The sequence below is a fragment of the Oncorhynchus mykiss genome, chromosome 26 (assembly GCF_013265735.2).
Source record: "Oncorhynchus mykiss isolate Arlee chromosome 26, USDA_OmykA_1.1, whole genome shotgun sequence".
In the NCBI taxonomy this organism is placed as follows: Eukaryota; Metazoa; Chordata; class Actinopteri; order Salmoniformes; family Salmonidae; genus Oncorhynchus; species Oncorhynchus mykiss.
Window position 1 is genome coordinate 10,707,471 of NC_048590.1, and position 17,158 is coordinate 10,724,628.

Below are 17,158 nucleotides of genomic sequence, written 5' to 3' on the forward strand. Positions count from 1 at the left end.
GGGCCGGAAGTATACAGAATGGTGTCGTCTGCGTAGAGGTGGATCAGAGACTCACCAGCAGCAAGAGCGACGTCATTGATGTATACAGAGAAGAGAGTCGGTCCAAGAATTGAACCCTGTGGCACCCCCATAGAGACTGCCAGAGGTCCGGACAACAGACCCTCCGATTTGACACACTGAACTCTATCAGAGAAGTAGTTGGTGAACCAGGCGAGGCAATCATTTGAGAAACCAAGGCTGTTGAGTCTGCCGATGAGGATGTGGTGATTAACAGAGTCGAAAGCCTTGGCCAGATCAATGAATACGGCTGCACAGTAATGTTTCTTATCGATGGCGGTTAAGATATCGTTTAGGACCTTGAGCGTGGCTGAGGTGCAACCATGACCAGCTCTGAAACCAGATTGCATAGCAGAGAAGGTATGGTGAGATTCGAAATGGTCGGTAATCTGTTTGTTGACTTGGCTTTCGAAGACCTTAGAAAGACATGGTAGGATAGATATAGGTCTGTAGCAGTTTGGGTCAAGAGTGTCACCCCCTTTGAAGAGGGGGATGACCGCAGCTGCTTTCCAATCTTTGGGAATCTCAGACGACACGAAAGAGAGGTTGAACAGGCTAGTAATAGGGGTGGCAACAATTTCGGCAGATAATTTTAGAAAGAAAGGGTCCAGATTGTCTAGCCTGGCTGATTTGTAGGGGTCCAGATTTTGCAGCTCTTTCAGAACATCAGCTGAATGGATTTGGGAGAAGGAGAAATGGGGAAGGCTTGGGCAAGTTGCTGTTGGGGGTGCAGTGCTGTTGACAGGGGTAGGAGTAACCAGGTGGAAAGCATGGCCAGCCGTAGAAAAATGCTTATTGAAATTCTCAACTATGGTGGATTTATCAGTGGTGACAGTGTTTCCTATCTTCAGTGCAGTGGGCAGCTGGGAGGAGGTGTTCTTATTCTCCATGGACTTTACAGTGTCCCAGAACTTTTTTGAGTTAGTGTTGCAAGAAGCAAATTTCTGCTTGAAAAAGCTAGCCTTGGCTTTTCTAACTGCCTGTGTATAATGGTTTCTAGCTTCCCTGAACAGCTGCATATCACGGGGGCTGTTCGATGCTAATGCAGAACGCCATAGGATGTTTTTGTGTTGGTTAAGGGCAGTCAGGTCTGGGGAGAACCAAGGGCTATATCTGTTCCTGGTTCTAAATTGCTTGAATGGGGCATGTTTATTTAAGATGGTTAGGAAGGCATTTAAAAAAAATATCCAGGCATCCTCTACTGACGGGATGAGGTCAACATCCTTCCAGGATACCCCGGCCAGGTCGATTAGAAAGGCCTGCTCGCTGAAGTGTTTCAGGGAGCGTTTTACAGTGATGAGAGGAGGTCGTTTGACCGCTGACCCATTACGGATGCAGGCAATGAGGCAGTGATCGCTGAGATCTTGGTTGAAGACAGCAGAGGTGTATTTAGAGGGGAAGTTGGTTAGGATGTCTATGAGGGTGCCCGTGTTTAAGGCTTTGGGGAGGTACCTGGTAGGTTCATTGATAATTTGTGTGAGATTGAGGGCATCAAGTTTAGATTGTAGGATGGCTGGGGTGTTAAGCATGTTCCAGTTTAGGTCGCCTAGCAGCACGAGCTCTGAAGATAGATGGGGGCAATCAGTTCACATATGGTGTCCAGAGCACAGCTGGGGGCAGAGGGTCGTCTATAGCAGGCGGCAACGGTGAGAGATTTGTTTTTAGAGAGGTGGATTTTTAAAAGTAGAAGTTCAAATTGTTTGGGTACAGACCTGGATAGTAGGACAGAACTCTGCAGGCTATCTTTGCAGTAGATTGCAACACCGCCCCCTTTGGCCGTTCTATCTTGTCTGAAAATGTTGTAGTTTGGAATTAAAATGTCTGAATTTTTGGTGGTCTTCCTAAGCCAGGATTCAGACACAGCTAGAACATCCGGGTTGGCAGAGTGTGCTAAAGCAGTGAATAGAACAAACTTAGGGAGGAGGCTTCTAATGTTAACATGCATGAAACCAAGGCTATTACGGTTACAGAAGTCGTCAAAAGAGAGCGCCTGGGGAATAGGAGTGGAGCTAGGCACTGCAGGGCCTGGATTCACCTCTACATCGCCAGAGGAACATAGGAGGAGTAGAATAAGGGTGCGGCTAAAAGCAATAAGAATTGGTCGTCTAGAACGTCTGGAACAGAGAGTAAAAGGAGGTTTCTGGGGGCGATAAAATAGCATCAAGGTATAATGTACAGACAAAGGTAAGGTAGGATGTGAATACAGTGGAGGTAAACCTAGGTATTGAGTGATGAAGAGAGAGATATTGTCTCTAGAAACATAATTGAAACCAGGAGATGTCATTGCATGTGTGGGTGGTGGAACTAATAGGTTGGATAAGGTATAATGAGCAGGACTAGAGGCTCTACAGTGAAATAAGCCAATAAACACTAACCAGAACAGCAATGGACAAGACATATTGACATTAAGGAGAGGCATGCTTAGTCGAGTGATCAAAAGGGTCCAGTGAGTGGAGAGGTTGGTTGAGGGTCACGGCGATTTAGACAGCTAGCCAGGCCATCAGTAGCAAGCTAGCATAGGTTGGAGTCTGTTGTTAGCCACCTCTTGCGTTCGGTCAGTAGATTAGTGGGGTTCCGTGTGGTAGAGGGGATTAATCCAAATCACACAACAACAACAAAAATAAGAACAATAGATATAGTTATAGAGGCCCGAGAAGAAAACATAATAATAATAAAAATAAATAAATTGTCCGATTGTCTATTCAGATAGCAGCCGGTAAGACAGCTAACGGACAGGTAACGTCGCGACGGAGGAGCCATCTCCTTCAGGTAGATAACGTCGGCAGTCCAGTTGTGAAGGCCCGGTGGGGCTCCGCGTAGGCAGCAAAACGGGTCCGGATAGGTGACCGCAGCCCAGGAGTGAATGATGGAACTCAGGAGTGATTGACGGAGCTGGCTAGCACCGGAACAACCGATGCTTGCTCCGGAATCGACGAAAGCCGATTGTCACACGGATAGCAGCTAGCTAGCTGTGAGATCCGGGCATGAATGTCCAGAGAGCAGTCGAAATCCAGGGACATGGAGAGAAAAATTGGTCCGGTATGTTCCGTTCCGAGCCGCGCTGCGCCGTACAAAACTGGCGATAGATTTTCGATAGATTTTCGAGCCAAAGGATAGCCGATGACCACAAACCGTGGTTAGCTGAATACTAACAATTTGCCAGTAAAGAAGCTAACTAGCTTCTGATTAGCTTCTGGATTAGCTTCTGGGCTAGCTCCTGGCTAGCTTCTGGCTAGTTTCTGGCTAGCTTCTTGGAGTTTCTGGCTAGCTTCTTGGAGGATTACAGATCTGAGGTAAATAATACTTTTTTATAAATATAAATTGGTGAGGCGGGTTGCAGGAGAGTGTTTTGAAGATGAGTTGATGGAAAATAAAAATAAAATGTATGTGAAAAAAGTTGTAAATATATATATATACAGGACACGACAAGACGAGGACAAAAGACGTCTGAACTACTATGCGATCTTGGAGAGTGAGTCAAGAGAGTGACTTGTCAACAGAGATGTCAGCATGTTCCAGAGATTTCTGTAAATCTTTAGCTGACACTCTAGGATTCTTTTTAAGTGCCAACCACTGGTACCATTAATGCTAGTTAGTGCTAGTTTGACCACCAGAGAGCATCTTTGAGAAGCATTTGATAGCCTTCAATAGCAGATGTACTAGAGAATTTAAAACCTTTTTTGTAAGAACATAGCATATAGAAATGATTTTAAGAAATTTTGCTTGATTAACTTGATTAATATTATGGTGTTTCTATTCAAGATAAACAAAAAACCTTCTGGGTTTCCTTTACGATGGAGCGGAAAAAATGACGCTCTACAACGTGATGGTCAGGAGTGGGCTACAGTGCTGGGCTATTTAGCAAATGAGTCCCTGTGCCATGTGGGCATGTAGGAGACTGGGGTTCAATTTCCCGATGGGGAGGAAGGAGTAGGTTGTCCTTGTAAATAAGAATTTGTTCTTAATTAACTGATTCCATATGTGTTATTTCATAGTTGTGATTTATTCACTATTATTCTACATTGTAGAAAATAGTAAAAAATAAAGATAATCCCTGGAATGAGTAGGTGTGTCCAAACTTTTGACTGTTGCTTGCTTAATTCATTTGCTTAATATTATGTTGTTTCTACTCCAAGAAAAAATCCTCTGGGTTTCCATTAGGATGGAATGGAAAATACCTACTCGTACAACGTGACAGTCGGGAGTAGGCTACAGTGCTGGGCTATTTAGCTATTTCACAAAAGAATCCCTGTGTTGTGTGCAGGCACACTGGGGTTCAATTCCCCGATGGGGAGGAAGGAGTAGGCTGTCCTTGTAAATAAGAACTTGTTCTTAAGGGGCATCGCACTAATAATGCCGCTGACTAAGGTAACATTCCTGCTGTTCTAGCAAGTAGCTGGACAATAGACTTGCCTAGATGGAGGGTAGGGGGAGAATTATATCATCAAATGTATTTCTAAGTTAGGTTCTAAGTTAAGTATTATTATTTTTGTGTATCACATCCGACCACGATTGGGAGTCCCATAGGGTGGCACACAATTGGCCCAGAGTTTCTCTTCCTCTAAAAACAGAAATAAATGTTTTTGCCTTTACAAATATTATTTTGGCCTTTATTCTGATTACAATCTCTCACCTTTGTTTTTTTGAAAATGAAATAACCTCCAAAATATCGTTATATATTATCAAGTTGATGGCACTATCATATAGCCGGCACCTACATAGAGCTGAGTGACTCGCTCCTTCATGGCTTTGGATCAAAATAAATAAGTACCAGCATTCTTTCTGATGGTCTTTAATAAATACATGTTTTGGTTATCCTGACTTGGACACCATGTACAATATTATAATAGCACATTATGGGCTGTTAGCAGGACAATATACCTTTATCAACACCTCTCTGTATTTTGACTATTTGTGGATGGGGTCTCCCCAGTGGCACGGCTTTTGGTTATAATTTAGAATCCTCCAATCCTCGATATGTAATTACTGGATGAGATTTACGTCATATTTTTCAATATACTGTAGTTCTACCGTAGGTGACATTTAAAGTCCTCGGCCACAAGGAGCAGCGCTTCTGGATGAGCATTTTCTTGTTGGCTGTTGAACGCGGTCTTAGTGCCAGCGTCGGTCTGTGGTGTATATTATCCGTGTTGTCGTTCAGCCACAACTCGGTGAATCATAAGATATTACAGTTTTAAATGTACTGTTGGTAGGATAATCTTGATCGTAGGACATCAATTTTATTTTTCAATGATTGCACGTTAGCCAATAGAACGGATGGCAGTGGGAGTTTACTCGCTAGCCTACGAATTCTCAGCAGGCAGCCCGACTTCAGCCCCCTTTTTCTCTGTCTTTGGGCCTGTTCCCGGGAAAGCAGTATATCCTTCTCGTCAGAGTCATTAAAGGAAAAAGCTTCTTCCAGTTCGAGGTGAGTAATCGCTGTTCTGATGTCCAGAAGTTATTTTTGGTCATAAGAGACGGTAGCAGCAACATTATGAACAAAATAAGTAAAATAACAAGTTACAAACACAAGAAACTAACAAAATAGCACAGTTGGTTAGCAGCATGTAAAATGTAAGCTATCCTCTTCGGCGCCATGTATGTGTGGGGTACAAAGATGAGGTAGTCATTCAAAAATCATGTCCATGCAATTTATTACGCAATTTTTTACTCCTGAATTTATTAAAGGCTTGCCATAAAAGTGGTTGAATAGTTATTGACACAAGACATTTCAGCCTTTAATTTCTAATTAATTTGTAAACATTTTGAAAAACATAATTTTGACATGATGGGGTATTGTCTGTAGGCCATTGACGACAAGTCTCTATTTAATCTATTTTAAATTAAGGCTTCAACACAGCAAAATGTGGAAAAGGTCAAGGGGTGTGAATACTTTCTGAAGGCACTGTATGCTTTTTCCACCTTGCTAACTAGCTAGCTAGCCTCTGATTGCAGAAAAAGTTACCCAAAGTATCTAAAGTTAGCTAACGTTAACGTGAGCTGCTGGACAATTTAGTTTGCTAACGTTAGCTACACTACATGACCAAAAGTATGTGGTCACCTGCTCATCGAGTATCTCATTCCAAAATCATGGGCATTAATATGGAGTTGGTTTCCCCTTTGCTGCCATAACAGCATTCACTATTCTGGGAAGGCTTTCTACTAGATGTTAGAACCATACTGCAAGGACTTGCCTCCATTCAGCCACAAGAGCATTAGTGAGGTTGGGTAGTGATGTTGGGCAATTAGGACTGACTCATAGTAAGCGTTCCAATTCATCCCAAAGGTGTTCGAAGGGGTTGAGGTCAGGGCTCTGTGCAGGCCAGTCAAGTTCTTCCATACCAATCTCGACAAACCGTTTCTGTATGGACCTCGCTTTGTGCACAGGGGCATTGTCATGTTGAAACAGGAAAGGGCCTTACCCAAACTGTTGCCACAAAATTGGATGTGCAGAATTGTCTAGAATGTCATTGTATGCTGTTGCGTTAAGATTTCCCTTCACTGGAACTAAGGGGCCTAGACCAAACCACGAAAAACAGCCCAGACCAATTTTCCTTCTCCACCAACTTTTACAGTTGGCACTATGCATTGGGGCATGTAGCATTCTCCTGGCATCCGCCAAACCCAGATTCATCCATCAGAATTCCAGGTGGTAAAGTGTGATTCATGACTCCATCCAATGCTTGCCATTGCACATGGTGATCTTAGGCTTGTGTGTGGCTGTTGGCCTTAGAGATCCATTCCATTAAGCTTGACTGGGGCAGTTCTATCAGGGCAGAAATTTGACAAACTGACTGGTGGGAAAGGTGGCGACCTATGACGGAGCCACGTTGAAAGTTACTGAGCTCTTCAGTAAAGGCCATTTTACTGCTGTTGTTTGTCTATGGAGATTGCATGTCTGTGTGCTCGATTTTATACACCTGTCAGCAACGGGTGTGGCTGAAATAGCAGAATCCACCAATTTGAAGAGTTGTCCACATACTTTTGTATATATAGTGTATGTGCGCACACACCAATCACCAGCAGTTTCTGGGTACTTAAATATTTCGAAAAATATGTGGAGAATAATGTGTATTTACAGTCCCCACTCTTGCTTGTCCTCAACCTTTTCAAAGTCTGGATTACATTCTCTCTCTCTCTCTCTCTCTCTCTCTCTCTCTCTCTCTCTCTCTCTCTCTCTCTCTCTCTCTCTCTCTCTCTCTCTCTCTCTCTCTCTCTCTCTCTCTCTCTCTCTCTCTCTCTCTCTCTCTCTCTCTCTCTCTCTCTCTCTCTCTCTCTCTCTCTCTCTCTCTCTCTCTCTCTCTCTCTCTCTCTCTCTCTCTCTCTCTCTCTCTCTCTCTCTCTCTCTCTCTCTCTCTCATATATTTATATGTGTGTGTAGCTGGCAAGTTAGTACAGAACGCAGGGATCAACCCATAAAGAGACGGGTGGGGCTAAGGTTTAAGAGGCTGTGAACAATGCTGAATGGATGTAGACAAAGAAGGGCTCTCCAATAGTAGTACCAAAACATGGGCAGCAATACGAGACAGCATATGGGGAAATGTTATAGCAGTATTGTGACATGCATAGGCGAGACGTGCATTGATAATGCAACCTGTGGATTACAGAGTAAAGTTAGGAATTGTCATGAGAGACAGGAGTCAGGATTTTGGTTTACATTGGGTCGATGGGAAAATATCATAGGCTCTATTTAAGGCTACTGGATATAAGGTTAGGCTACTACGTGAGACGAGAGAAATAATACACTTGCTTTAGGCTACATTATTTCATGGTAAATGTTTCTGATCAGTGATAGATGAGCAAGCAAAAAAATGAGCTTCCACTTATCCAATCAATTAACCAAATATACAGACAGATTCAGTGAATCAAAATCACATTGATTGATTATCAGACAAGTCACAGGCTTTTGGTCGGAAGTAGGACAGGCTACTACTACCTGAGTGATGAGAAAAATCCACTTGTATAACATGCTACCAAAATGTTCTGATATTTTAATTATTTAACTAGACAAGTCAGTTAAGAACAAATTCTTATTTACGATGATGGCCTACCAAGAGGCAAAAGGCCTCCTGCGGCGAGGGCTGGGATGAAAAATGAAAAAGTAGGACCAGCTAAAGGCTATTATATTAGCAAACTAGAATAAAGATGATGTCATGGATTCCCCAGGTACTGCTGCTCATTCTGTTCACCAGTTCTGGAGGTCTACTCACCGGCCTTCTAGGCATCACTGAACTGGATCATTACCACCAACCCCGGACTGTCTTGTCTCATACCTAGTTCCCATTCTCCCTGATTAGTATGTGCATATATGTGCCCTCTGTTGTGTCCTTGTTGATTATTGTTCCATGTCCATTGGTCCTGTGAGTACCTGGGCTCTGTTGTATCGGCTTTCGTGTTACCGTGTTAGTGTGCACTTATTATTACGGGTCTTCTGACCCACTGGAATTGTGATACCGTGAAATAATCTGGCTGGAAACAATTGTTGGAGAAATTACTTGTCATGCACAAAATAGATGTCCTAACAGACTTGCCAAAACTGTAGTTTGTTAACAAGAAATTTGTGGAGTTGTTGAAAAACTGGTTTTAATGACTCCATCCTAAGTGTATATAAACTTCCGACTTCAACTGTATGTTCATCATTCAGTTGATCATAACTAAGGTGAGTTTTCCTCTGAGCTTTTTCTAGGACCAATGGCTGTTTCCTTGTCACCTCACTCTGGCACCTGCCTCCGCTGTGTGGTTCTCAACACTAGTTTAAATCAACTGTTTTCGATACATCTGTATATTTTTTCAGGTTAGGGCTCATTTAATTTCTATGATGTCGGACCAGGCCTGGTTCTCGGGCTTCAGCTCACAGGGGTCGGACGGGGTTTGAATTTTCAGTTTTGATGAGAACTCTAAATTGCATTCGGGTCTCCTGTGCAATCTGGCAGTGTCAATTATGTGTGTGCTTTGAATTTATGGTGACTTTGAGTAAATACGCTGTCTAAAGGCTTCCATGTGACAACCTGTTTGGATAATGTGCAATAAAAATAAATCCTATCTGCTCCTGCGCATATTGTGTATTTTGTGAAATTCCATTAGCCCAACATTGTAGGAAAATGTTTCAATTTCACAGTTCTTGTCATCAATGTTTTTCGGGAAATGTGAAGAGTGGTCCTGGGACAGTCCCGGGATCCCGTTTACCGGTATTAATCAATAATGGTCACAATCTAAAGTGTGATTAAAAAAAACGAACTGGTGACCCCACTCTCATTAAACCTTACACAAGTAAGTATTCATACATTAACCAAAAGTTAAATGAAACTATTGTTGAATTTATTCTGCAATTATCAAGTGTAATAGAAATAAGATAAATGGTTTAGAGCAATAATGTTTAAATGACTTTGTTGTAATTTCCCTTCTCAGTTCAATAGAATAAAAAAAACATATTCAATAGGCTTTTCAAATGCAAGGAAATACCATTCTATCAGAACTCCAAAATCAGTCGTTTAAAAGCGGAATTCAGCAGTAGAGACAAAGCGTTTTCCCCACCCGTTTCAGTAAAAAGCTGAGGGATGAGTCTGGAGAAATGTAATCACTCTCAATCATAGACAGAGTTATGGATGCAAGGACTGAACATCCATGATAAATAAATTATAATTTAGCCTATGTTCATTGCTGTTCCTTATTTTATTTTCCACCATAATTTGCAAATAAATTCATTAAATATCATACAATGTGATTTTCTGGACTTTTTAATTTTTTTTGTCTGTCATAGTTTAAGTGTACCTATGATGATAATTACAGGCATCTCATCTTTTTAAGTGGGAGAACTTGCACAATTGGTGGCTGACTAAATACCTTTTTGCCCCACTGTATATAGCAATAAGCTGTTTCTGACTTTTTACTTACTTTTGCGACAAAAATGTATTACTTCATGATTACATTTTGTGACTTTATGTTCCTTGGTGTTTCTTATGTATTATAGTAAAACAGTGACGTGAGTAGGTATTTACATAGTTATTCGCTGATACTTACCGTCTTACTTACCTATATAATAAAAAATACTTTGAATTTATTAAGTATGTAGTACTTACTTGCTTGGTACATTTAAGAAGACATTTTTACTACAAATGTAGATTTTGTTGCTATGTATTTACATAGTAATTAACGGCTGTAAAATGAAGGGTTACCCCGGAACTCCCAGTACGGCCAGTCTGTTTCTGGAGCTTCCATGTTCCTACATATTGAGTCGTGTACCTGCGACGTAGTCTCCAAAGCCAATGGTGCTGAGTGAAATGAAGCAATAGTAGATCGCCTGTGAGTAGCTCCAGCCCTCTTGCTGTTTGAACACCACCATGGGCATCACAAAGAAGAGTGCTGTTCCAGAGAGGTAGGACAACAGGTGGATCATGAACCTGGTTAACTTCTAATGGAGACAGAAAGAAGGGAAGACAGAGTCAATATCTCAAATGGCCCATTCCCAATGTAGGGGAATTGGGTGCTATTTTAGATTTGCACATATTTTAGGACAAACAGGTAACAAATGACAAGTTGGACAGTCACTGGTACTTGCTAACTGATTTATGAATACTGCATACAGACAGAGTTAAAAGAATATGAAGTCCATTATATTCTGGCGACCCCCGCCCCTCCCCCCCAAAGTAATCAATTAAATTTGCTTTATTGGCATGACGTAACAATGTACATATTGCCAAAGCTTATTTTGGATATTTACAATATGAAGAAAATGAGAATCAAAATTGTCAACGGGACAACCGTAACAACAATCACCAAGGGTCAAAATAACCATACATGAACAATAAGCATACTTTTGAGTATATGTGCAGGTTGATTGGTCTGTCAGACACTGTCCCTCAACGTATGGCAGGCAGCAATGTAGAGCGCTGCCAACCCACAGCTCTCTGCGTCCTCCCTCAACAGGACGGGTAGCCTACTCTCACCAGAGAGGTCTTTGAAACATTTTTATAAGGGTTTATAATTTGGGGAAATTACACTAATTGTTTTAGATTTTTCACAGGAAATGCAGCTCCATCTCAGGTTCTGCTGTTGTGCAGTGGTTGCACAGCCTTTCCTCTACAGGGAGCCAGGTTTTCCTCTCTACCCTTCTCAATGGCAAGGCTGTACTCACTGAGCCTGTACTTTGTCAAGGTTCTTCTAAGGTTTTGATCAGTAGCCATGGTCAAATAGTTAGCCACGGTGTACTGTCGATTTATGGCCAGATAGCACTGCATTTTGCTTTGGGTTTGTGTTTCCCAATAAGCAATGTAGATTTGTTTTGACTGTTGTAATTTGGTATTCTGATTGATTGGTCCAATGACATATTCTATTAGTTTTAGACAAATTTTAATAGGTATTTCAATTTAAATGAGTTTTTTAATGGCGTAGAATGCCCTGCGTGCTTTCTCTCTCAGTCCACTCACTGCCCCATTTAAGGTGTCCAGTTGAGCTTGTTTTTAAACCTAAGTAATTGTAGTTTGTGCAGTACTCTATATATTTTGTACCAATTGAGAACTTTGGTCTAATTCCCTGAGATCTGGATCTTCTCTGGAAAATCATTATTTTAGTATTTTTGGGGTTTACTGCCAGGGCCCAGGCCTGCAGGTCTGGCAGTACTGCTCTAGCAGGTCCAGGCTCTGTTGTAGGCCATGTGCTGTGGCTGACAGCAGGCATAGGTCATCTGTGAAGAGTAGGCATTTAACTTCTGAATTGTGGAGACTAACACCAGGGGCTGAGGATTTTTCTTGAATAGTGGCCAATTCGTTGATGCAAATATTGAAGAGTGCAGGGCTCAGATTGCAACCCTGACGAAGGCCACGCCCCTGGTTAAAGAATTCATGTTATTTTCTTGCCAAGTTTAATGCTGCATGTATTGCCAGTATACATTGATTTAATTATGTCATATGTTTTACCTCCTACACCACTTTCAATAACTTTGTAGAACAGTCCTGTATGCCAAGTAGAATCTAATGCTTTTTGGAAGTTGATAAAGCAAGCGTATATTTTGGTATTATTTTGGTGGACATGTTTATCTATCAGGGTGTGTAGGTTGGAAGTATGATCAGTTGTGCGATGTTTTGGTATAAATCCAATTTGGCTTTTACTCAAGACATTGTGCTTATTAACTTGTTATGGATGAGTAGCTTGGATGAATAAGGTGCCCAGAGTAAACTGTCTGCTACTCAGGCCCAGTTGCTAATATATGCATATTATTAGTAGATTTGGATCTGCTAATGAAGTTTCTAAAACAGTTTGAATGATGTATGTGAGTATAACAGAACTCATATAGGCATGAGCTGACTACGTGTGTTCACATGATAGTTAGCTTAAGTTCCATTGCATTTCAACAGACAAAGGAATTCTCTGATTGGAACATTATTGAAGATTTATGTTAAAAACATCCTAAAGAATGATTCTATACATCGTTTGACACGTTTCTACGGACTGTAATGGAACTTTGTGAACTCTGAACCTAGTGATTGCGCGTCATGAATTTGGATTACTGGGCTAAACGTGCGAACAAAAAGGAGGTATTTGGTCATAAATGATGGACATTATCGGAAAAACAACATTTATTTTGGAACTGGGATTACTGGGAGTGCATTCTGAAGATATTCAAAGGTAAGTGAATATTTATAATGCTATTTCTGACTTCTGTTGACTACACAACATGGCGGATACCTGTTTGGGTTGTTTTGGTCTCTGAGCGCTGTACTCAGATTATAGCATGGTGTGCTTTATCGGTAAAGCTTTTTTGAAATCTGACACAGCGGTTGCATTAACTGCTTATGGCTGCAGGGGCAGTATTGAGTAGCTTGGATGAAAGGTGCCCAGAGTCAATGGCCTGCTCCTCAGTCCCAGTTGCTAATATATGCACAGTATTATTAGTATTGGATAGAAAACACTCTGAAGTTTCTAAAACTGTTTGAATGATGTCTGAATGATGTCTGAATGATGTCTGTGAGTATAACAGAGTATGCTTGAGGAATGTTAATTGAGATTTCTGTTGTTTTGAATTTGGCGCCCTGCACTTTCACTGGCTGTTGTCGTATCATCCCGGTAACAGGATTGCAGCCCTAAGAAGTTTAAGGAGAAGTGGATCTATAATCCCATGCATAACAGTTGTATCTTTTATCAATGTTTATTATGACCTTTTCAGTAAATTGATGTGGCTCTGAAAAATCACTGGATGTTTTGGAACTACTGAACGTAACGCGCCAATGTATAGTGAACATACATGTATTGTGTAACATGAAGTCCTATGAGTGTCATCTGATGAAGATCATCTAAGATTAGTGATTAATTTCTCTAATTCTGCTTTTTGTGACTCCTCTCTTTGGTTGGAAAAATGGCTGTGTTATCTGTGACTTGGCTCTGACCTAACATAATCGTTTGGTTTGCTTTCGTCATAAAGCCTTTCTGAAATCGGACACTGTGGTGGGATTAACAAGAAGTGTATCTTTAAAATGGGGTAAAATACTTCTATGTTTGAGGAATTTTAATTATGGGATTTCTGTTGTTTTGAATTTGGCGCCCTGCACTTTCACTGGCTGTTGTCATATCGATCCCGTTAGCGGGATCTCAGCCCAAAGAGGTTTTTAAGGAATTTTAGAACTCTCACATTTATGATACTACAGAAACCTTCCCCAGGTTACTGTTCACACAAATGCCTCTGTAATTGTTAGGGTCAAATTTGTCTCCGTTCTTAAAGATTGGGGTATTGAGTCCTTGATACCAGATGTCAGGGAAATAACCTACACTTAGGATCAAATTAAACCGTTTTAATATAGCCAATTGAAATGTTTCACTAGTGAGTTTGAGCATCTCATTTAGGATGCCATCAGGTCCGCATGCTTTTTTAAATTTGAGAGCCTGAATTTTCTTATAGAGCTCCTGGTCAGTAATTGGGGAGTCCAATGGATTTTGATTGTCCTTTATAGCTTTTTCTAATCCATTCAACTTCTCATGAATTTGGCGTTCTGCGTTTGTGTCAATTTGAAAGGTGTTGTAGAGTGTTTTAAAATGGGTTGTCCATATGTCACCGTTTTGTATCGCTAATTCCAATTTTGCCAGAATTATTTGTTTATGGACTCTTCAATTAGTGTCAACTGCTTGCTGTTGTACTGTGCTTTTTTGGTTCTGAGTGTATGTTTATAGAGTTTTAAAGTCTCACAGTAATGAAGGCGTAATTCACCATTATTTGGGTCTCTGTGCTCTTGGTTAGATAGTGTTCTAAGTTATTTCCGTATAATTTTACAATCTGCATCAAACCAGTTGTCACCTGTGATCTTTTTTGTTTAGTTTTTTATCAATTTCAATTGCGCTTCTTTTGCCGTTTGCCTGAATATATATATATATATATATATAGTTGATGTTTTGTACTGCTAGATTGATGCCTTCTTTACTGTGAGTGAATGTGGTATCCAGAAAGTTATCTAAGAGTGTTTGGATATTTTGCTTCCAGGTTGCTTTCTGGTATTCTTCTGTGCTGTTTTGGGCCCATCTGTATGAATTTCTGATGTTGTACAGCTTACTGGGCTGTGAATGTGTGGTTGTTTCCATGTCTGTTCTTTTGAGAAACAACGCAATTTGGCTTTGATCACACAGGTGTTCGTGGCTTTACAGTGAATGAGCTGAGAGAGAATGGGTCAATGTCTGTGATCATATAGTCTACTGTACTGTGGCCAAGAGGTGAGCAGTAGGTGAATCTCCCCAAAGAGTCCCCCTGTAACCTACCATTGACCAAGTACAGACCCAGGCTTCTACAGAGCTGCAAAAGATCCCTTCCGTTTTTGTTGACGGTGCTGTCACTGTTGTTTCTAGTCAGAGATTAAGACAGTTAGAAACACTATGGCCTGTAATAAAGCTGTCCCCTCGTGTGCTCGTTAGATCAGGTAGTATTCCTGTGCACGCAGTTGTGTCCCCACAGATGAGCACATTGATCTGCAGTTTAAACAAGAACTACTCGGGCAGCGCACCAATTGTTTTCCCACAGGCGGGCGAGACAGCAAACATTCTATTTTATAACAATTGGGACTATTTATGATTGACATATGTGACTCCTTTCAGGGAACTAGGCGTATGTTGTGCGTCACTACTCACAGGAGAGCCATTTAAACGTAAACGTAAAAATAAAATAAAAATCTAAATATGTTTTATGCCAGAAAAGCTTTCTGGAACATTAGAATTTTCATGTGCCTTAATAACAAACTTGTATTCCATCTGTAAATACAAATACAATTGTTAAATTACGAGCCTAGTTGGTTTAGCCACAGAATAAACCAGCAGCCTTTTTGCAGCCAGTTTGAATTGGTCTGCCACGTTGCACGCTTCTGTCTATTTGAGCTGGTCAGTATGTGTAGGTAACTTGTCTTAACAAGGTTTAAAAATATATATATACAGTATATATAGTAGAACTGCGTAAGTGTTGCTCTTCACTTTCTGGACGGCTAACTTCTGAAATCAGTGGAATTAGAGTATGATAGCTAAGAAGATGGAGAAAACACCTGTCTCCGGATTACATCTTTAAACTAAGGGCAACCATCCGTGACAACCATCCGTGACAGAGAGGGGGAAGCGTACATCCATGTATACGGGTAAAAGTGTCTAGCTAACTACATTTTCAGATATTAAACGTTTCTAATTTTGTCAGACAGTCGTTGTCATTTCAAGTTAAAGTGTACTGTTAGCTAGCTAGCTCGCTAGCTAACATTACCTATGTGTATGATCTGTGTAGTAATATTATTCGTATCTCAGAGCCATTTGCTTCACTATTTATAGCCTAATGTTAGCTAGCTAACATTGAACCTGGTGGGTTAGCTACCTGCAGATTCATACAGGGTAGTAACGTCATGAGTTGGTATTATGGTTCATTGTTTAGCTAGCTAGCTACATGTCAAAATACTCTACTATGCAAGTATTAATTTCAATAATATGTTCATGATGTCACTGCGACAGCTGTTGTTAGATGTAGCTGGTAAAAAGAGCGCAGAATAACTGACAAATTTACGAAAGCTCAACACCCATTTGAATATGGCCGGTGTCAGTAAACGTTGACAAAAAAGCATAAATTGTGGACAGCAGCACAGTTGCAGTCACCAATGCTCTGGATAACATAAAAACAGCCTAACCAGCTATGCTAGGGTGAGGAAAATGATCAGTGAGCTCTTCTCTTATTTGTGTCTGGAAGTGGCTAGCAAGCTAGCCAACGTTAGCCAGTTAGCTTTGGTGCTTGACTGCTGTTATTAGGTCAGCTAGCAAACATGACGTGTATGATCTGTGTGGAAATATTATTTGTATCTCAGAGCCATTTGCTTTGCTAGTTATAGCCTAATGTTAGATAGCTAAATTATTTGGGCTAGGGGGCAGTATTTTGACGTCTGGATGACAATCGTGCCCAAAGTAAACTGCCTGTTACTCAGGCCCAGAAGCTAGGATACGCATATAATTGGTAGATTTGGATAGAATACTCGAACGTTTCCAAAACTGTTAAAATAATGTTTGTGAGTATAACAAAACGAAAACAGGCGAAAACCTGAAGAAAATCCATCCAGGAAGTGGGAATGTTTTTGAATGCCGATTGAGTATCTAATGGTTTAGGACCCAGATTGCAGTTCCTATGGCTTCCACTAGATGTGGAAGCCTGTGGAGTCTTTAGACATTGTTTCATGCTTGATTTCTGAAAAATGAAGAAGAATGAGACCTTTGTCAGGGGACTGGAGAAGCATGCAGTGCTGATTTGTGCCCTTTGTTGTTTTTCCTTTCTATTGAATACGCTATTGTCCGGTTGAAATATTATTGATTATTTAGACAATAGACAACCTGAGGATTAATTCTAAACATAGTTTGACATGTTTCGACAAACTTTACCGGTACTATTAGGATGTATTCGTCTGCATGCTTTGACCGCCTTTGAGCCAGTGGATTACTGAACAAAACGCACCAACAAAACAGAGTTTTTGGGATATAAAGAGGGACTTTGTCGAACAAAACAAACATTTATTGTGTAGCTGGGACTCTTGTGACTGCAACCAAATGAAGATCTTCAAAGGTAAGTGATTAATTTTATCACTATTTCTGACTTTCGTGACTCCTCTAC

The 17,158-nt window shown here is 40.8% G+C and overlaps 1 protein-coding gene across 1 annotated transcript in view; it reads right to left on the bottom strand.

The window, feature by feature from the left end:
• Window positions 1-17,158, bottom strand: part of kcnk17 (potassium channel, subfamily K, member 17) — a 40,365-nt gene that overhangs the window by 13,897 nt on the left and 9,310 nt on the right. The window contains exon 4 of the mRNA XM_021585498.1: window positions 10,300-10,468. Within this exon, the coding sequence (XP_021441173.1) occupies window positions 10,300-10,468 (169 nt within the window). The remainder of the gene's footprint in view (window positions 1-10,299; window positions 10,469-17,158) is intronic.